This window comes from Brachionichthys hirsutus, unplaced genomic scaffold (genome assembly GCF_040956055.1).
Source record: "Brachionichthys hirsutus isolate HB-005 unplaced genomic scaffold, CSIRO-AGI_Bhir_v1 contig_566, whole genome shotgun sequence".
Lineage (NCBI taxonomy): Eukaryota > Metazoa > Chordata > Actinopteri > Lophiiformes > Brachionichthyidae > Brachionichthys > Brachionichthys hirsutus.
The window spans coordinates 42,298-62,560 of NW_027180546.1; the positions used below are offsets into that span (position 1 = coordinate 42,298).

The window sequence follows — 20,263 nt, forward strand, 5'->3', positions numbered from 1 at the left end:
TAGATGATGCTCCCCCCCCACACCCACATAGAACAACACGTGCTCTGTATGGGGCCATTACTGCCGGCCCACTAACTCCCTACATTTGCTGTGTCTGTTCATTCAGAGCACCATTAGTCCAAGACTCTGTGAATAATTGCTGAATGGACCGTGTTTTCACTGCTATCTACTCTACTCTTAGGGTTGGGTGATGTGAGTGACGTGAGCGGGACGGGGACAGTGATTGATGTTTTGTGCAGCATTATGCGGAGTGCGTGTAATGGATGAACAACATTAAGCTCCAAATTCAATACACACTCACCAGCTTGTATTAACTTTAGAAGTGCTTTGGTTACAATTACATTGTTTGTGTAATATAAAATATTTGATCTTCTTTCAGCTGCTGACGGCAACCAACTTCAGGTCAACATCAACAAATACATTATTTTATTGTTGAATAATTCATTTTTAATCCCCTCAAATATATTCTCTACTTTTTATCTAAAAGCAATTTTGCCACATTGCCATATTTTCCTGATATTTGTCCACCGTGACAGTGTGTCCCGACAGTAAAGAGCAAACGAGAAGGCGAATCAGGCAACAGAATCTAGTGAGTTGCAATTAAAATGAAAAGTTTAATTATTTGAGTTTTGTGCAGACGTGTAGCACAACAGGACTTGTGTGTGATTTATCAGGTTATTTGTGTGTCGATTATCACATTATTTCAAAGTGTTCCAGGTGGTTAGCATGGCAGAAACAATGCAGAAATGGCCACGCAACAGAGAAGAATGTTCGTTTTTCTGGTAAATATAATGGGAATCTTCAGAGCAGTCAGGTGGTCTGCTTTTGTAGATTATCCAATTTGGCATCGGCCTTTTTGCATTCTTAAGAATTAATTCAAGTTGGTATTGTTCATCAGGCAGCTTTTAAAAAAACACAGTGCTTTTTTTTTAAAGAAAGAAAAAAAGAACAACACAGAGCCTGTCTAATTTCATTGCATCACCGTGTGTAATGACAATAAAGTCCTATTCTATTCTATTCTATTTTAAATTCCCAAGGTGCGCATTGAACGCCTCATGCTCCATTTCAGCGACAGTAAACAGCTATGCGCAGTTGCGCACGGACAAGGAGCCACTCCAAGGTTATTGTTTGATCTCTGTTGGTCAATTTTATATCAATAATGAAGGGTTATTGAAGGCGTGGGATTGGCTGACACGAGAGGCGGGTTTTACATGTTTTAAACCAATCAGAAGACACGCTCTCCTCTTCTCTCTACTCCTATTGGTTACAATCTCTCTGCGTGTCACGCCGAGGATGCTTGTTTTTTTTATGCAGTTAGCTCGCTAGTAGCTATAAACGAATTCCAATCGTTTCCTGATAATTCCGCACATATTATACTTTTTTTTCTTTACACAAACTTGAAATCGATTTGGCTATTCTGCTGTTAACGGTAAGTCTATCTCATATCACTGACCATCCAGGTTACCAAGCTGCTGTTATTTACCTCTTAGTAGTAACATGCTAAAGGAGAGTCAAGCTAAAGTCTTGCTGCTAATAGCTAGCTAACGCGCAGAGACAAAGACATTCTTACAGAAGTCTAGTAAACACCGTACTCTTCGCTCATTACCTGGATGGCATATGACTTCTAATTCAACCTGAGAATAATATGATCAATAACGTTCATGCAGGCGAACCCCTTGATTACAGGACGTCTAATATCCAGCAGATCTGTAAAACAAAGTGACATTCACCTCCTTGGAAGATGGTTGATGGTGTAACGGCAGTAAACTCCTTTATTGTTTACTACCGACATATTGTGTGACGCTACTACATTAGAAGGCCCAGGCAGGACGTGCTGTTGTGGGTCAGTCCTTCGCTGGTTTGGTCATTTGCCTATCGTCTAACTGAAAGTGTGCTTCATTCCACATAGCTTCATTGTGTACGTGGAAATGAATGGACTCCGCCCGTCAGCTCCGTGGAGATGACCTGCCACCCCTCCGGGAATGGTCAGAATGGGGCCAGATGTGCCCCTTCTTAATGAGTACAAGCAGGAGTTCTTCTGGAAGCGCTTCCCGCAGACGGTGTTGGGGGGTCCGCGTTTCAAGTTGGGCTATTGTGCCCCACCGTATGTCTATGTCAATCAGGCTGTCCTGTTCCTGACACCATGGCTTTTTGGGGGCATCGGTACCCTCCTCTGCCAGCTGCAGCTGCTTCGGGAGCTCCATGCCACAGTGCTGTCTGGCACGCTCATGTTTGGGGCTGCAGCAGCTGTCCAGGCCCTGGCGTTATACGCATCACGAAGGAGTGGCGCAGTGGAGAGACTCGGCGCCCCCAACATCCTGATCGATGAAGAGGAAGTGGAATTCACCCACTGCGTTAGCCCAGAGACCGTTCGATTCATTGCCCCCGGGAAGAGGTTTGGGCTCAATGTTGTGCTGCACGCAGTCCTAGCTGGGGTGCTCTGTGGCTTTGGGACATGGTATGTGTTACTTGGACGATTGACCGCTCTGTATGGCGGCGTTGCCATATCGCTGGTCATCTTTGTCCTGAGTTGGGTGACGCTGTGTATAGCTGAGTATTCCCTCATTGTAAATACAGCGACAGAGACGGCAACTTTCCAGGCGCAGGACACTTATGAGATCACTCCGCTCACCCGGCCCCTCTATATTTTCATTTTTATTACTGTGGACTTGGCTGAAAGGTGAGCAAGAGCAAAAATAATGAATTAAGAAGTCTTATATGTTAATGTGTTTATGTTTTCTGTTATTATAAGTAATTATATAATGTCATTGTTTCATGTAGGTTCTCAGGTCCTGCCCCTGAGCTCCAATTGGCCAGCCAAATTCTTCATGTGCTATTCCTTTTCTTACCTCTGCTGTGGGCACTAGGTTTATTGCCTCCACTGGATGCCCTGCTCCTCTGGGGTATGGAACAAGCTCTCGTGTTTGGATTAGGAGGCTCGCCCATGTCCAGCAACCTCAGGTAGATGTTCATTGAACCTTCTTCAGAATTGTTGCAATGCATTGAGAAGGAAGACAACACACAGACAAAGAGCACAGAAGGGACTGTTACAGATGAATGATGCCAGTTTGTCCTTTTCATAGCTTATTACATAGTAATGAATGTATCTTGTATCTTCTGGTATTACAGTTATTACATCTACATATATTCGCCAGTTACGCTGTTATAATTTCACTGTGCCCATTTGAGTCTGACAGAGCCCTCATCTGGAGTAAACGTTCTCATCGTCTTTCTCCGTCTCCTCATCCCAATTTCCAGTTGACTCTTACAGCAGCATGCACATCCTCAGCACTGACTGTATGCATGTCTGCTGTCCCACAGGCTGCTGTTGATGTTCGGAGTATCTGCCGGCGTAGCTGTGTGTAACTATTTCATCCCTTCGTCGCTGGGTGTAGTCATCTTCTCCATCTCTATGGGGTTTCTGCTGAGCCTTGACCTCAGCCAGGTTGGTACACTCTGCAAAGGTGCCCAGGCGGCCGTTGGGGATCATGGACTCTGCAGAGGGGAGTCACCACCTCGTACTCCCAACTCCTTCGGCTGGACTCTTGGCTGCAGGGAGCTCCTGCTTTATCTAAGCCTGCTTCTGGCGGCGATGACAGAAGCGGGCTTGTTGCATCATTTCTTCGGTTCAGTTCAGTCACAGAGCCTGGTTGCAGGAGCCCAGGCACCTATCGGCTATCTTCTCCTTGCGCTCTACTTGATCTGCTGGGCTCTCAGAGAGATTCAGGGGGCCTATTTATTTGGAGGAGTTTTCATCAATCCTCTGTACCCTAAAGGAATGGCAAGCGTGCAGACTTTCAAGCAGAGGAACAGAGGCTTGTATGTTGCTGCAGCAATCAGAAGAGTCCTTCTTCATCTTGGTGAGCTACTTCTGATATATTTTAAGAAGGTAACACCTATCAAGAGTGAAAACAAAACCTAAACTTGTTTTTGACGCACATTTAATGTTTTTTCTTTCCAGTGTCTCCATTTGCAATGATTGCTTTCTTGTCAGTGGACAAATCTCTGCAACTACTCCATAGGGTTTCCCTCAGTGTGGGATTCACGCGAGCATTTAGAGTGGTACGCTCACACTCACAGTTCACGTATCAGTATTATTTAATTGTAGAATGAGTACGTGGGGATTGGCTGTGATCGCTCTTTGTTGCTGTATAGGTGTGGCAGAGTTCAGAGGAAGCTCTGTTGCAAACGGCGGTGGTGGTCCTGATGCGACTCGCAGCTAGAGACAACGTGCTGCCTGGGTGGGACAACCTGGGAACTGGAGTTCAGCTTCTTCTGGTGAGTTTGCTTTTTTCACACTGCAGTAGCTCCTCCTCCACTGTAAAGCATATTAACTGCATTTTGCTAAATTTGACCGAAACATTTTTGATACGTCTGAATTCAACCTTACTTCTTTATATTTTTTGCAAAATCAAAATATTGAATATTGTGACTCGACTGATAACTTGCTTTTTTCCATTTCTATGGTTACAAGTTGAATCTGAGTTTATTCTGAGAGATTTGTCTCAGACGATGATGATGATCTATGAACATAATGTTTTCTTCTAAACTGTATGCACCCATCTTCCATTGAAAGGGAAAACATCAATAACTTCTAACTTCTTTTCTTCGTGGAAATGCACCAATGGTTATGCATCTTGTGTACTTCTTGCGTGCTCTTAAGTGTCTAGTACTCTTTCTACCTTGTGTCTTAAAACACTTTGCTGTTTAATACAGATGTGTGGTTGTTTTAGATAAAATTGATGTTATACATGATAGAAACATTGTCCCAATCACTCAAACAACATTTGGTAGGACCTACTAGTGGTTCAGTAGCTCACTGCTCTCCATGGTTGCTCTTCTGATCCAGGTGGGCCTCATGATTGACAGGCTGACCCAGTTTCTTGCCAAGCTTAAGTTCACCTTGACTTTGTTGGTGACATCTTGGACAGAGAAGAAGCAGCGGCGCCAGTCAGCTGGAACTCTATTGGCTCTGAACACCTGCCTCTGCCCGCTGCTACTGGCAGTGGTGACACTCTCTGCTCTGCTCTCTGCCCCTCTGTTGCCCCTCTTCACCCTGCCCGTCTTCCTGGTGGGGTTTCCCAGGCCTCAGCGCAGTTGGCCCGGCCCTGTAGGCACCGCCTGTCCCTGTCCAGACTCAATATTTTACCAGCAGATGAGTGGAAATCTGGCCTATGCTCTGAGGATGGCCTTTGCAAGAGGATCAATGGGTTAGTGGTCCATATTTGATATCTATTTAATAATCGATGTTTTGCTATTTTATCATTGACTAGATTTGCAAATCTGTCTGAACATATCTATTACATGTCCATCGCTCACTGAGCACAGCGAATTCAATCCAAATAACGCTGCAAATAATTACTTTGGAGAAAATCCAAAGATTTTTTGACCCATCCATCAAAAACTTAGAAATGTTTGTGTCTCAATAACTGCGTTTTTTAATGACAGGTGAAATACAGACGGAGAAAAGGAGTTGTGATTTATGTTTACCTTTTGCTTATACTCTCTCGCTGCTAAAGCTATTAAAGAGCCGCAAACATTACACATGCCACTCCAACAAAACTCGAATTATTTTGGCATGTGTTTTGACTTGTACTATTGCTGCCACTGAACTTTCCTATAGGTCAAGTAGAGACGTTATGCAACTCAGTGAGCATTGGAGCATCGCCTCATACGGTTTAATAGTGAGAGGAATGTTGTTGTGGGCAGCTCTGTGGTATTGCTAGCAGAAATGTGGGCCTGCATGATCCAGTTAAGCTTCCTGTGATGTGACCCCCCCCCCCCCCCCAAAAAAAACCCTCTGATCTTCATTACAGCCAAATGTTTCTGCACCATTAATGGTGTCATACTCCGAAGCCTGCAAGAGCTACTGCTTGGGTTTTGTTCTGGGTTCCATCAGGAGGGGAACAATTGATTATTTATGACTGGATGATTCAAAACTGAATAAATAAGCAGCGATCGTGTCTTCATGTTTATTTATTTTGGGTGTAGTGCTGCTCATGGCGATGCTCTTTTGCTTTGTTAACATTGGAGGAGCGCTGAGCAGGGTAGTAAACTGCCTCGTATCTCACTTCCCATCATGAGGCATTGGTCGGGGCTATTCTGAGCTGTTTTTATGGGACATGACATTATTTTTCACCAGGATGCGCACTATTTAACTTAAAAGAAAAGCTTTGCTGTTTACGTGTGTGCTTGCCTTCTGGTGAACAAAAAAACAACAACATTATACTGAAGATGGCTTTGGAGCCTGATGGAAAGCTAAGGCCAAGAAAACATTCAATATTTAGATCTCTGTGCAGTCATCCAGTTAAAACGGTATCATGACCTTCTTGTACGACGGTGATGGGAAGCGTCTCCCTGCAGCTCATCCAGTGAGCACGTTATAAACGTAATCAGCAGAGGGACGCAAAGCTGATGAAAAGAGAAATGTGCTACAAGATGCCCTTTACGTTACATTATGCACAAAGACACTGTTCTTCCCGAGTTGCCTTCTAACATGATAGATGTTTGGATACCCCCCCCCCCCCACCTCTACTCTTTTGTAGGTTCTTTAGCCCCTGGCTCTCATTTTCTTGGCCGCTTTCAGGACCGCATGGTTTGGATAATGATCCTGGAGAGAGGATACGGCTACTGTACAGTCAATATCAAGGTGGTGCATGCTTTTCTTTTTAGAATTATCTTGCAGTCACAAGAAGGTTACATAATGCTCACTTTGTTTCAGGGTCTGGAGCTGCAGGAGACATCTTGCCACACAGTGGAGGCACGAAGGGTGGACGAGGTGTTTGAAGCTGCTTTTGAGCGTCCTGAACGTCTTGGGTTCACGCAGGGCTTTAACCTGCACTGGGGGAATGCTCTTACTCCCTGCGCTACCCTTGCAGTTAGAGTCTACTCCGATGCCCGAAATGTTCTCTCTGGCATTATTGACTCTCATGACAACTTGCGAAAACTTCAGGATGACTTTCTCAAGGCACTGGTGTGGTTGCTTCTTCGACACGGTGTGCAAAAGCATAAAGGAGTTCTATGGGGCAGTGAAGAAGGGCCAGGAGTTGGAGGCAGGAAGTCCCAGTCTTCCCAGTTGGCCCAAACTACATGTAACCAGCCACCTGAAGCCGTCATCGTGGAATCCAATGTGTCTTCTCTCAGGTTCAGACAGGACAGCTCCAGTTTGACCTCCTTTGGGGATTGGTCAGATGAGGATGACTTATTTGGACCTCAACCGACCCGGCGGACTGTGGCTTTAGTGACTGCGGAGGCCCAGCCCGGACACATGGCATTGCAGACGGGGGCCTCTCTGCCCGGCTCTGTAGAAATGGACAGTCTTTTTGAGAACATGGCTCTCTCTGCCCTGCAACCACTGCAGCCTCTGGGTCTGGGCATCGCCATGCCAGCAGCAGATAAAGGCCATAACCCAGAGGTCTTCACAGAAAGTCCCGGCTCTCTCCCTCAGCTGAACTTCAGCTGCCCTCAGTCAGAGGTATTCAACCTACCGATGGGCTGGCGGACAGCTCCTTTGCTGCCATCCCGTTTGCTGCAGCTCAGGTCTTTGTTTCCCGAGGACTGGTTTCGTTTCACCTTGGGGCAGTTTGGTCCTGCTGTGCAGGGCGGGACTACAGAGGACATGACTAAAGCCCTGAAGGAGGACGAAGTCTTGAAAGAGCTGCACACACGTGTTGCAATGTCATGCCTCATCTCACTGGGGGCGGAGTCTGCTTTTACAAGCCCCAGTTATGTCTACAGACTCTATTGTGGAGATATACCTTGGACGGAAGGACTCAACTGGCTCTCCTCCAGTAAAGAACTTTACCAACTTGCACTTCGTGCTTTCAGGTAAATGTTCAGTTTTGTTGCAGACCCAGTTTTGTTAATTATCACCAGAGCTTATCTGTGGCAGGAAAATATGTTGCTTCCCTGAACTTTTAACTTTTTGTTTTTGTTTGCCATAAGGTTCAGTTTCAAGCTGCTGTTTGATCAAGCAAGTCTCGGGCCCTTGGCGTCTCCTGAAGAGCTGTTCAGTACCTTGGAGGAATATGAAAGGGATTGGTACATCGGCCTGGTGACTGAGAAAGGCTGGCACGACAGTGTCCTTCAGGAGAAGCCATTCCTATTCTGTTTAGGACAGGACCTCGCCATGGTAACAGCAATATTTCACTTTCAGTCTAAACTATAAAAAGTCCCAAGCACATTTATATTCAGACACTGGAATGCAATTTAGTTTAACGTTTCAGAGCCTGTCTCGGCGATGTATAGTATATTTCTATTAATGCCTGTTTGATCCGCAGGGAACCTACACGGGACGAGTCCTTTCCCTGCAGGAGCAGCTAGTGCATGTGGGCCGTCTGAACGGAGAGGGTGTGCGAGGTCAGTGGGCAAACTTATCCTGGGAGCTCCTGTACGCTACTAACGATGATGAGGAGCGTTACAGCATCCAGGCTCACCCCTTCATGCTGAGGAACCTAACTGTTCAGGCAGCTGATCCTCCTCTAGGATACCCCATTTACTCCTCGGCCCCCCTTCATTTCCCCTGCCTCTGACATATGGCTTCTTCCTGTTGAACCCACTCTGTGAATAGATGGTTTCTTATTTGGTACTGTCACAGAAATGTATGGAATCTTTTTAGTTTCCAAGGTTAAAGGACACTCGGAAGGTCATGTTTGGAAGTTTAGCAAAGATAAGAAAGAGTACCTTCAGTGGTATTGAATGTTATGAAATTGTTGACACAAGAATTCAGGAGACTTATGTCGGTATGGGAAACAACTTATTCGGGGCATTGTTTCCTACACCGCTGAGGGAGAAGCAGTTGTTACCCCTGTACTCGTTGCAGAATCCTGTAAACTGACAATGTGGACTACCTCCTAGAACAGCACATTAAAGTGGAAAGAAAAACAGGTGAGGCTTCCACAGAACGTTTTGTGGTTTATTAATGTTTATGCTTAAAAAAAAAAAAGATGTCATTAAGTGTACTCATCACTTCCCTTTTAGAAAACACAATGAATATCTCTGGTTTTATTGGGCTTCTTGCATTACAATTTCCATGTAATTTCCCTTCATGACAAAACCGGGAAAAGGACTTTAATGTTTAAAGATGTCGAGGATGTGCCTTTGGTATGTCTTGCTGTGTGGTCAAGGTGTTCATTGCTATTGTTTTGTTTACAATCCACTTGTTTACAATCTGAAATATGGTAGTTAAATGAATTTTTCTTTTGTACATATCTTTGTATGTGTATCTGTATATAATTATAATAAAACAGCTTTGGCAGAGGCAGCGTTTGTTTCACTAAACCAAGATCATTCCAACTAGAATTGTATTGGATAATTCAACAGTTTTCTGAAGGAATGTGATGTACCACGAAGGCTCTCGACCAGGAGTTCAGACTGATACCACTTATTACAAGAGAGAAATATAAGATTTACTTAACATTTGAAAACAAAATCATTAACATGATAGACAATTCACTGATTTATTGAGAAGGTCAGATTTAGTCAATTGTAGAAGAGATATAACATGATAAAAAAATAAGATGCATTTCATTTCAAAGCAGTCGAGCAGTTACAATCAGTTGAGCGGTTACAAAGAAGTTACAATCAGCAAAATGTCCATTACATTGATTTACTGTATTTAAATTCTAATCAAGGCAGTTTCAGAAGGAAGCAGGCATGTCAAGTTATTGTTTCTTTTCTGATTTTTTTTTGTTTTATCATTAATTCCAACATCTGAATATATTTTTCATGACAACCAGCACCAGTTTAAATTCCTCCGTGGTTTTATAAACACCCCAAAACATTTCTTTGGATTTTAATGTCAGAAAATCAAAAATATATGCTGGTCAGATCCATTTATTGGATTAAACATTCCATATGAAGTCCAAGGAATCCATCTTTGGCATTGACCTTACTTTCAGGATGTCTTGGGCTTTGTGAAGTAAGAGGAGTCTGCATCCTGGACAAAAAAAAGAAAAGGGTTTTTAGTGCCAATGTGTATAAGCGGTCGAGCTCCAGAGACTCTTTGTAATGAAGTATGAGTATGTGATCTCCAATATAATTTTTTGTCAGAAATAATTCAGGACATTGTGTCTGGAATTATTTTTAACAAAAGGCATCAACTTGAATTCAGAAAATCAGAAGATCTCCCTGGTATGTGCAAAGGTCATCTATGCACGATGGTGCATAGATTTCCTCTAGAGATCATACACTTACCAAACCAGCCTTGAAATTTTGGATCCTCCTTATCCCAAGCGTATTCATGACGAACCAACCAAATGTGGGCGTGTACTGCCACAAGTAACATAACAAGAGGAAGGGCTGCTGCGAAATCCACATCTCATTGACACCGTTGACCATTCCGATGAGCATTAAACGCGCACAGCGACTTGCTGGCATCTTATAGTCCTGGTCACCAGGATTGGGCGGAGGCTTATGTAATGAAAGGGAAACAGTTACCGTTAATTGAAATAATTAACTATTAGCAGTTGTGTAATAATAAATAAAACACATCACCTTGTTCAATTCCTCTGTGAACACATGCTGGACAATTTGTGATTTCACAGGTCCTGGACACACCATGCTGATGAATATGTTTGGACGATCACTCAGCTCAATCCGGAGGGAATTAAAGTAACCCTTTAGACAATTTAATTACAATCAGAAATGGGATGTACAAGATCTTGATCTTAATTATTTCTCATATAAAACTCTTATGTGTTTTTTTTTTTCATCAGAGAGTTCTTTGATTGTTGTAGTTTCTTTCCATTCTCTCTTTACCTGAAGAGCATGTTTGCTAGCAGCATAGCTTGATGCCAGGGGCACACCCATAATGCCAGTTACACTACTGACGGTGACAATGCTCCCACGGCCTTGCTGCATCATGTGAGCCAGAACCTGCTTGGTGATGGAAACGGTACCCAGGAAGTTGAGCTCCATTAAAGCCTCACACACATCAATGCTCGTCTCTGTAGCAAGAGAGCGCTGACTCCGACCGCCATTATTAATTAAGACATCGATCTGAATAAAAAGAGAAAAGTGTGATTTTAATAGATGGAATTATTTCACTTTCAGAGTTACACATGAACATAATATGAAAGCAAGAGAACACTTAAGTTAAGTGAAATTGTACCAATTTAACAAGCTGTCTTTCAAAACAGGACAAAGTGGACAACTATTACCTCAGGGATCTGGAAAATCGTTATGTAAAAGTGAATTATTAGTCATGCAAACAAAAATATTGCTTTGTAATAAAGTAATTGCAGCGATCTTACATGTCCAAAGTGCTGGATCACAGCTTTTGCCTTTTCTTCATGTGATGACCTCTCCAACAGATCAAGTGGAAGAACGAGAATATCGTCAGTCTGGAGATCGGAGCACTCTTGGAGAATAAATGACAGAAATAATAGAGTTAGCAAATGTTTAAAGTCGGCTGAATGAGCCGATAACGTAGCTTACAATAAAAATATCTCACCTAAACAATGATTTTTCACCCGACTTAGCTCATCCTCACGCCGAGCAGACAGGATGAGGCGTGAGCCACACTTCGCTAGCTGGTAGGCCAGCTCCTCTCCAATCCCACTCGAAGCTCCAGTGACCCACACCACCTGACCCTTTAGTTTATTCTCTGCATAAAGGAAACACACAGCAGTTGGTATTTCATGCCATATGCCAAATTTGTGTATATCACTGGTTTTGGTCTCTTCCAAGCACCTTGGAAACAATTTGAGATCATTTGATTTCCAGAATGCCCCCCCCCCCAATATTCTCTATTTTGCTAGAACTCATTCAGAGATAAGCACCGTATACTACTGGTATCACTTCATTTACAGATGTCTCCTAATTCTGTTTTGTTGTGTGAAAAATCCACTGAAAATACATACAGCAGTGAAAACTAGCACCTAGTTACAATTAGTAAACAAACAAAAAAAAAATCCTCTAAAGTTGCTCTTGGATGTTATTATTAGCAATATAAATATAAATGGTTGGTATTTACTTAATACAAGCAGTAACAAAAGCGACACCATGCTGCCGATCTTCTGCGTAGAGGGGTCGTCGCCACCGCCACAGTGATATTGCACTATTTTGCGCGTAAAAGGCCCAGTTAAAAGGACGCGTAAAGACGGGGGTGGCTTACCTGGCGCATGTCCAAACAGACTTGCCCAAAGCAGAGTGAAGTCTGCATCAGAGAAAATAAAAAGCGCAAGACGAATGAGCAAATAAAGTGGTATAAGACACCACAGCGCAGTAACAACGCAGCAGTCCATTTTGGAGCCAACTTAAATACTGTCGATGGAAATAACAAGTCCGACGACTACTTTAGTCTCTTCCACTTAAATGATCCTCAAAAGCTCCACGTCAGGAATGAAAAGAATACGCTGCATTCTTATTAGATGTTAGACTCCTGCTTCCTCTCCTTCCCCGAGCGTGCCAAAACATAAATTACGCGTGACGCGCGACGCGCAAGTCTCGCGAGAGTGCTTCTGAGGCAGAGTTTCGTCTCAAAATGTGCACAATGTCACACAACTTTCTGTGGATACATTGTTAATGTAAAAGGAAATGCGATTGATGTTTAGCGGATAAATGGAGGGTCGGACAGTTGGATGGAATGTCAGGATCAGTGCGGAGACTAGAAAGTTTAGAAAGCACTGGAAAAATATGTGAAACTCAAATGACTGTTTTCAGCTTCACATATTTGTTTTGCTTCATGTTAATTTTCTTTTGAGAGATGAGTGAGGATATGCTAAATGGTGCAAATATATTTATGAGTTTGACAATAATGGCACGCAATGGTTTTACACTGTAGGATCAGAGGGTGTAGTCGTGTCTTCCGCTCATCCCCTAAACGCTTAATTAGGGGTTGGAACTTGTATCTGCATGTCTAAACAACAACACACAGAATAGCTATTATGCTTATTACTGCTCTGCGTAATGCTAGAAGGGCTTGGCTATACAAATGTCACAAGAGTATGTTTCAAAATGTCTTTGCCTGATTTTGTTACAATGTTCTGAGCATATGCTGTTGAGGAAAAATGAAAGATGACTGATATTTACTAAGATGAACACTCGGCCTGGATCTTTTCTCTCCCTTTCCACACGAGCAGACTTTGGACACATGGAACAGTTAAAAGAAACAAGTCCTGCATGATTGTTAACTTGAAGCCAAAGTCCAGATGCATTCATTACCTCTACCTAACCAAGGATGTTATGATGAGTGTTTCTATTCAATAATCAGTTCTCGGCTATGCTAAAGTCGATCAGTGTTGTGACACGCTTGCATAGAAGAATAAAAAGAGACACTTTCTTAACTTGGTGACTCAATAATTAACTTTAACTGTCCCACATGAATCGAAAAACTCACAGACCACACTTGAAACAATGACACATCAGTAAAACATTATTAATTCGGGGGGGGGCAGCATTTGGCTGTAGAAAATGAAGATGTTCATTTCATTTTATTTTATTATTTAATCTAAAAAAACCAGCTGTTAATTTAACGTGACCTGTCACAATCTAACATTTTACACTCGCCCTTCTGTAATGTATCTAATATTATGACGTCACTTGACGAAGCCACAAGGCAGGCTGTCATTACCGGGTACGGCCGCTACGCTAGAGCGCTGCCTCTCTGTTGCTCCTGGGCAAGCTAGTGTTGTTAGCTTGTAAGCTGTCAAGCTGTCTAGCGGTGAGGCAGGGACGAACGTTTCGGCTTCCCCTGGCTTCGCCTCGCAAAGCCTCCGACCCTCCAAATTCTCACCGAAATCTGTCAGAATAGCTATCGATTAGATCGCCAGCTAAAATAATGTAATGAATCACGGGCGAGCGCAAAGAGGGAACCTCTGTTCTTAAACGATTTATATGCACTTGAGCCTTGAGTGACGATTACTCATTGCTAGCTAACTGGCTAGCTAGCTTAGCTAAACCCTTGCAAATCTCCCCCCCCCAGGTTCGTCGGTGTACAAGCTCTAGCCGCCGGCCAGTCTTTGACACCTTTGTGGTTGCTGTCAGTCGATATATTTTTTGGGGGATATTTGGTAAGTTATCTAATTTACTTATTTCGCCAGTTAGCTAGACCAGCTATGTTAGCACGTATCGGTAATGCTTTAGCAAGGCCGAATGGCAAACTATGCTAGAAGTAGGCCCGTCGGAGTTAGCTCCCAGGGACAAGGGTCAAGGCCCACAACTAGGCAAGCCTGTTTGTTTATTTGGGTTTGGTCTTGCTACAGAGCTAAATTCCTCTGCTAACGTCAAGCGTTCCCTAATGAGCAGATTTTTTATGTTAATGTTTTTTATACTAACGTCAGCGTTAATGTGGGAGATAAATTGTGCTGTGGTGTGGATATCCAGTAACTGAGAGCTAAGGTTGTCTCTGCAGGCATGCCAGCGATAGCTTTAAAGCTAATTCTATTCCCGACAAGCTAGTATGTTAAAGTACTCTGCGTTGTGAAGGTCAGAGATGTTTCCCGGTCGCGTATTCCTTATTCAATTAAGGCGAGATACCTTTATTATAAATCGTTACATGTGCTTTGGGTCAAACTTGATCAACCAGGAGATTAAAGACATTTCAAACTCATCTACTCGAGCGGTGTTCCCAATATGTAGCCAACAAGTGTACTTGTGTCTGCTATATTTAGATTAGAGCACAGGGTTTAAACTGAGCTTCAGTGTCAAAATCTTTGGCCCCAAATGGATGGAATATGGCTTGTATCTATCTTTACGAACGCGGTTGCACTTCGGCATTTACTGTATTTAATATTGAAATGACATCATTCCCAATATGCCTATGCTAGCTACGATAGCTCAATTAGAAACTGCGTTTTAGAAAATACCACTCTCTTAAATAGATTTCTTTCTTTGTATTTCGTCGCAGGTATTAAGGACGACAAAATGGGTGCATTTCTGGACAAACCAAAGATGGAAAAATACAATTCCCGCGGTGAGGGCAACAACCTGAGGTATGGGTTGAGTAGCATGCAAGGTTGGCGGGTGGAGATGGAAGACGCACACACGGCCGTGATTGGGCTGCCTCACGGTCTTGACCACTGGTCGTTCTTTGCCGTTTATGACGGCCACGCCGGCTCTCAGGTGGCCAAGTACTGCTGCGAGCACCTGCTGGAGCACATCACCAGCAACTCGGACTTCCAGAAAGCTCTACAGGAGGACCCTTCAGTGGATAGCATAAAGAGTGGGATCCGCACGGGATTCTTGCAGATTGATGAGCACATGCGAGCCATCTCGGAGAAGAAGCGTGGCGTGGACCGTAGCGGCTCTACTGCAGTGGGGGTGATGATTTCTGCGAGCCACATCTACTTCATCAACTGCGGCGACTCGAGGGGACTCCTCAGCCGCGGCGGAGCTGTGCATTTCTTCACGCAAGATCACAAACCCAGCAACCCACTGGAAAAGGAAAGGATCCAGAATGCCGGCGGATCAGTCATGATCCAGCGAGTTAATGGGTCCCTCGCTGTGTCTCGGGCTTTGGGAGACTTCGACTACAAGTGTGTGCATGGAAAAGGCCCGACAGAGCAACTTGTGTCCCCCGAGCCTGAAGTTTATGCGATAGAGAGATGTGAGGGCGAAGATGAATTCATTATACTAGCATGTGATGGCATCTGGGATGTCATGGCCAATGAGGAACTGGGTGACTTTGTAAGGTCAAGGCTAGAAGTGACAGAAGATCTTGTGCGAGTCAGCAATGAAATTGTTGACACCTGCTTGTACAAGGTTTGGCACGTTCACGACGCCGTGACATTTTGTTACACGCTCGTCTGTTTTGCTATGATTGACTTGCGTCTTCTCTATTGTGCAGGGAAGCCGGGACAATATGAGTGTTGTGCTAATCTCCTTTCCTGGGGCCCCAAAGGTATCTACAGAGGCAGTGAAAAAGGAGGCCGAGTTGGATAAATATCTGGAAGGCAGAGTAGAAGGTAGGGGATAAAAGTTGGATTTGTGTTAATAGATCAATGTACAAAAGTGCGGTATTGATAATCGCTCTTCCTTTTGGGTCTGTTTTGTTTTGCTTTGCTTGAAAACATCCCCAAGTTTTCAAAAGAAAACGACAGTATTATCTAATTTGGTTAATTAACGAATACACATGTTTGTATGCTAAAGCTGCAAGGCAAAACGGAAAAATGCAAAATTCTTCTTCATGGTCACATACTGGTATAGAAGGTGAGGCCAGGTGCAAAGGCAAGATCCCCCAGAGGCAGGTGTAGCTGCACATTACGTTACCAGAATGAAAGTAACACGAGTTGCTCGGGGCCCTTCAAACCCCTGTTTGATTTTGACAGCCTTCCTTCATGAAGATGAAATGTGCACCTACAGCTACAAGAAAACCGCAAAGCAAATTTCAATGAATCCTCTGTCATCTTAGTGAGTAAATGACCTTTGGTTGGTGTCAGTGGTGGCTGTTATAGATAAATGCAAAATAGGCTGAAAGAAGACTAATTCATAGTTGTTGTTTTAGCACTATAAGTCCCAAAAAAAGTCCATAATCCTTACAACATATTACATTCATGTATGGAACAAAGACAAAAGGGTGGGAAACTCAGGAAGAGCAACACTGGAGCCATCATCTTTCCAGAATGGACACTTGGGCATTGTATTAAACCGCCTCTTTTCCAAGTCATTAGAGGGGTTAGAAATAATATATTCTTAAGAAGAAGAAAAGAAAATTCAGTTCGAACCCAATTCCAGGTTTTGCGTCTAAGAATCGCGTTAGATTTGGAGGAATGCAAACGAGAGGTTTTCTATCATATAGCGCCACGTTCTTGTACATATAGATGCACAAGACAATAGATGTACATGTCAATTTAATATTTTCTAAAAACTCACAGGGACATTTTGTTAAAGAATTTAAAAGAATGTAATTTTGTTTTCCAACAGAAATTATTAAAAAGCAGGGGGATGAAGGCGTCCCAGATTTGGTCCACGTGATGCGTACGTTAGCGTCGGAGGCCATCCCTAACCTTCCCCCTGGAGGAGAGTTGGCAAGCAAGTGAGTTGACTTTATTGTTTGTTGACTTATCTTTTTATTCTTGGAAAACCATTAAACGGTGACATTTGTTTTTGTCGGGTAAAATGCCGCTTATGCTCTTCTATAATTTATGTACATGTTGCGTACAATATATCTTTGCAAACAGTACATCGTTGTGTCTTTCGTCCCTTCAGACGAACTGTTATTGAAGCAATGTACAACAAACTCAACCCATACCGAAGCGATGACACAGTGAGTATCCCGGCTTGTCTCTTCATTCCGTGTGGGCGTCCTTGAATGGATGCACGCACGCCTTTTTGAAGTGAGACCTGCGATTAACCATTTTCAGGCATGTCATTAGTATTCAAGATGAAACAAGGAAATATTCTTGTAATAATAGAATCGGGTAGGGCCGTAACAACATGCCCATTTTAAATTGTCAAAAATCCGTTTCCATAACAATAATTATGCTTGAATGAAGAATGCCTTTTCTATCAGATTATTCTCATAAAGATATGTTTGTTTGAACCATCTTGTATAGTAAAAAAAAATTATAATAATCCTTGATAATTTATGAGAGTATGAGATTATTAATGTGATTTAAATTGATTCTTAAGAGCGAAATTGAAGTGGCGCAATCTAATGGCTACGCTGCTCTGTTGGTGTCGGGAGTAAATTAGATGAGATCTTATCAGCGCTGGCGGTTTAACATTCGTGTTTTAGATTTTGACAATCCAAGTGCCTGGATACAGGTGGATCGATTACTCCATTCATCGAGCAGTTTCAGGGCTGCAGCTCTGTTGCTATTTCAAGGCTACATCTATGAAGCTTACAGCATAAATTAAACACAAGCATATTTGATTAGCAGCTGCCATCCTCGGCAAACGGCAGCATTTATTGGTCTCAGGATTATTCATGTTAAGATGCATTCTGAAACAACGGGTTTAGGATAAAGCACGGCGTCTTTCAGATGTTTTCTTTGTTTTCTTGTAGGCATAATAACTCTACTTGGCCCTGTTCATTCAGCCTTGTTTGTCACCCACCTCCAGCCATAGTTGTTTGTGTCGAACATGCCCCCCCCCCCAAGCTTCTGATTGGCTTCTGACTTTTTCTGGTGCCCAAAAATGTTTTCAGGATGTCCATCCCCTCTTGAGGATTTTTGCTCTTTGGACCGAAGGATGAAGTGATTAGGTTTTGATGAAGGTCAATATCTCTTTGTCCTCACATGGCCAGGATGTTTGTGAACGTGATGCACAATCGGCACAAATGTTGGATTGAAATCCTGGATGAAAAAGCTCACTGTGATGTAAAACAAATCATAATGATAAGAAATAAATCATGTTTTTAGCCATCATTTCAATGCTCGGGTCACATTCCAATATTGTGTCTTAATAGCAATTTTCTTTTAAAACATCACAGTATCTTTTTCTCCTCTTCCTCCTCCTCCTCCTTTAATTATTTAGTCAACCGAGGCAGGTCGTATGTTCTGAGCGTTTCCAGTGGTGCAAGTCACAAATTGAACACTCGCTAGCGCCGCACAGAGGACGCTCACAAAGACCAGCGAACATGGATCCGTGGCGCCGGCACAGAGCTGCTTCTGTCCATCAGATTTGGCTTTCAGATATGAAACGCTGTAGTTTCTTTTTTTTGGGGGGGGGGGGGGGGGGATTTAATTTGTAAGTGCAACATAACATGTTGAGATGATGTTGTTCGTGCACCATCGTCTCCTGGATGATCGCGATTGTGTCATACATGCGTCAACCTGTCCACCCCTTGATAAAGATATGGACGATGTAGAACCGGAGTCTGAAGGATGTCTCCTTCCTCTTTTCTCTCAAGGACTCTGCGTCCACAGACGACATGTGGTAACACAACCTCCTACCACTAACACTGCATAGAGTTTACAAACCACCATCCTCTCAAGACCCACAAGCAGCTCAGCTCAGCAGTCTCTCTCTCCGTCACTCTGAGCTTTCGGTTTCTAAGAAGGGAATTTCATGGGAGGAAGAAGAAGAGGAGGAGGAGGAGGAGGAGTTGCATGCACACAGACCTGGTATAGTGCAGCACCAGTTCACTCTGGAGTTCAGGATCCCTACCGTCTTGTTTCCCCTTAATGTTCACCTACCTTAATATTCTCCTCTAAAGTAATCCATAACAAGTTCACAAGGTCTTCTTTGTTTTTGTTAAATAATCAGCTTCAATAGTAATATTTTATTTTTGCTGTAATTAATTTGATTCACATTTCCTTGTGTGTTTGTATATTTGTTTTTGTGAAGTGCAATTGTCCTGTACAAAACAGCCTGTATTTAATGCAGCTTGGTTTTAAGTTAAAAAAAAAAAAAAAAAATGAAAGAAATGAAAAAGAGAACCTTTTTATGCACTATCTGCCTTTTCCTGCTCTTCTGGAATTGTAACAAATGTCTAATTCAGTGGATATTTCTGCTTGGCCTGCAGGCACAATGATTCTGCGCTTTTTCTTTTCTTTTTCAGTTTGTCTCTTCTCCTTTTAAAGAAACGGGTAAATTGTATAGTTGACAGCACAGTAAGCTCTCTATATCAAACCATTTAAATCCTAATAAATTTTTCCCTGTGCTTTTTTTAATAGTATTTTATTTTTGTAAGTGGTTTTCTGTACATGCTCAAGTAATAATGGCAAAGGTATTTCTCATTCTTTCTGGATGTCTATAGGTTTCTCCTCCCTTTTCTTTGAGGCATCTGATGGGGAAATAAATCCATTTTGGATGCACAAATAGAGGCTCGTAAACGTGCATTGGTGCTTCAGTGTATGTGTGTGCACACTTGTGTTCATTTAAAGGCAAATCTGTATGTTCAGCTCTAATTTAGATTCAGATCAGAGGACGGACCAGGCTGCAGTTAAAGGGAATTGTGTTCTCCACTTTTCTTCCAGCCTTGTTAATTATCCCAACACTCTTCTTCAGAATATTTGGATAGCAGAGTTTACATGCTGTGAACAACATCGAGCTCCATAAGATAACTATACTATCGAGTGGGACGAAGCAAGTAGTGCAATTTACCCATGGTGCACATCTGTCTGCAGCTGCAGCCGGGTGTGGACTAGTTACACATCTGTGTGCCACACAAAAGTGGCCACTGTGGGTGCCGTTTAATTTCTAATCGGCTGCTTCTTATTTATGGTAGCCTCTTCCAATTTCTTTTTTTTTTTAGACGGGTTTTTTTATTATTTGTATTTTAACATCTTATAATTTATCCGATGTGAACAGTCAAAGCACTGACTATTAGAATAAAACACCATCAGCCTGATGATAGGAGAAACTATTGAAAACCACG

At 42.9% G+C, this 20,263-nt stretch overlaps 3 protein-coding genes across 4 annotated transcripts; 2 read left to right on the forward strand and 1 right to left on the reverse strand.

Moving 5' to 3' along the window:
• Positions 1 to 1,982: 1,982 nt before the first annotated feature.
• On the forward strand, positions 1,983 to 8,800 carry LOC137915899 (pecanex-like protein 4). The gene is made up of 10 exons (XM_068759018.1): positions 1,983 to 2,680; positions 2,782 to 2,961; positions 3,322 to 3,860; positions 3,962 to 4,062; positions 4,156 to 4,278; positions 4,850 to 5,210; positions 6,546 to 6,649; positions 6,722 to 7,827; positions 7,945 to 8,131; positions 8,280 to 8,800. The coding sequence occupies exons 1-10, from the start codon at positions 1,983 to 1,985 to the stop codon at positions 8,529 to 8,531; spliced, it is 3,651 nt and encodes a 1,216-aa protein (XP_068615119.1). The 3' UTR covers positions 8,532 to 8,800.
• Positions 8,801 to 9,439: 639 nt separating this feature from the next.
• On the reverse strand, positions 9,440 to 12,396 carry LOC137915900 (dehydrogenase/reductase SDR family member 7-like). 2 transcript variants are annotated; one of them, XM_068759020.1, is made up of 7 exons: positions 12,116 to 12,396; positions 11,453 to 11,605; positions 11,253 to 11,359; positions 10,759 to 10,998; positions 10,495 to 10,617; positions 10,195 to 10,410; positions 9,440 to 9,937 (listed from the first exon to the last, which is right to left on the reverse strand). In XM_068759020.1, the coding sequence occupies exons 1-7, from the start codon at positions 12,243 to 12,245 to the stop codon at positions 9,896 to 9,898; spliced, it is 1,011 nt and encodes a 336-aa protein (XP_068615121.1). In that variant the 5' UTR covers positions 12,246 to 12,396; the 3' UTR covers positions 9,440 to 9,895. The 2 variants fall into 2 exon arrangements, with proteins under 2 accessions (XP_068615121.1, XP_068615122.1); XM_068759021.1 differs by lacking the exon at positions 12,116 to 12,396 and adding an exon at positions 11,975 to 12,030.
• Positions 12,397 to 13,797: 1,401 nt separating this feature from the next.
• LOC137915897 (protein phosphatase 1A-like) lies at positions 13,798 to 19,714 on the forward strand. Its single transcript, XM_068759016.1, has 6 exons — positions 13,798 to 14,012; positions 14,849 to 15,702; positions 15,788 to 15,905; positions 16,864 to 16,975; positions 17,149 to 17,206; positions 18,794 to 19,714. Exons 2-6 carry the CDS (start codon positions 14,866 to 14,868, stop codon positions 18,821 to 18,823), a joined length of 1,155 nt encoding a protein of 384 aa, XP_068615117.1. The 5' UTR covers positions 13,798 to 14,012; positions 14,849 to 14,865; the 3' UTR covers positions 18,824 to 19,714.
• Positions 19,715 to 20,263: the final 549 nt, after the last annotated feature.

Coding starts and splice junctions, on each gene's coding strand:
- LOC137915900 (XM_068759020.1), bottom strand. CDS start 12,245: ATGGACTGCTGCGTTGTTACTGCGCTGTGGTGTCTTATACCACTTTAT. Junction 11,606..12,115: donor TCTGTTTGGACATGCGCCAG/GTAAGCCACCCC, acceptor TCCTTTATGCAG/AGAATAAACTAAAGGGTCAG. Junction 10,999..11,252: donor TGATCCAGCACTTTGGACAT/GTAAGATCGCTG, acceptor CTTTTTATTCAG/ATCGATGTCTTAATTAATAA.
- LOC137915897 (XM_068759016.1), top strand. CDS start 14,866: ATGGGTGCATTTCTGGACAAACCAAAGATGGAAAAATACAATTCCCGC. Junction 15,703..15,787: donor TTGACACCTGCTTGTACAAG/GTTTGGCACGTT, acceptor TCTATTGTGCAG/GGAAGCCGGGACAATATGAG. Junction 15,906..16,863: donor TCTGGAAGGCAGAGTAGAAG/GTAGGGGATAAA, acceptor GTTTTCCAACAG/AAATTATTAAAAAGCAGGGG.
- LOC137915899 (XM_068759018.1), top strand. CDS start 1,983: ATGGTCAGAATGGGGCCAGATGTGCCCCTTCTTAATGAGTACAAGCAG. Junction 2,962..3,321: donor CCCATGTCCAGCAACCTCAG/GTAGATGTTCAT, acceptor GCTGTCCCACAG/GCTGCTGTTGATGTTCGGAG. Junction 5,211..6,545: donor CTTTGCAAGAGGATCAATGG/GTTAGTGGTCCA, acceptor ACTCTTTTGTAG/GTTCTTTAGCCCCTGGCTCT.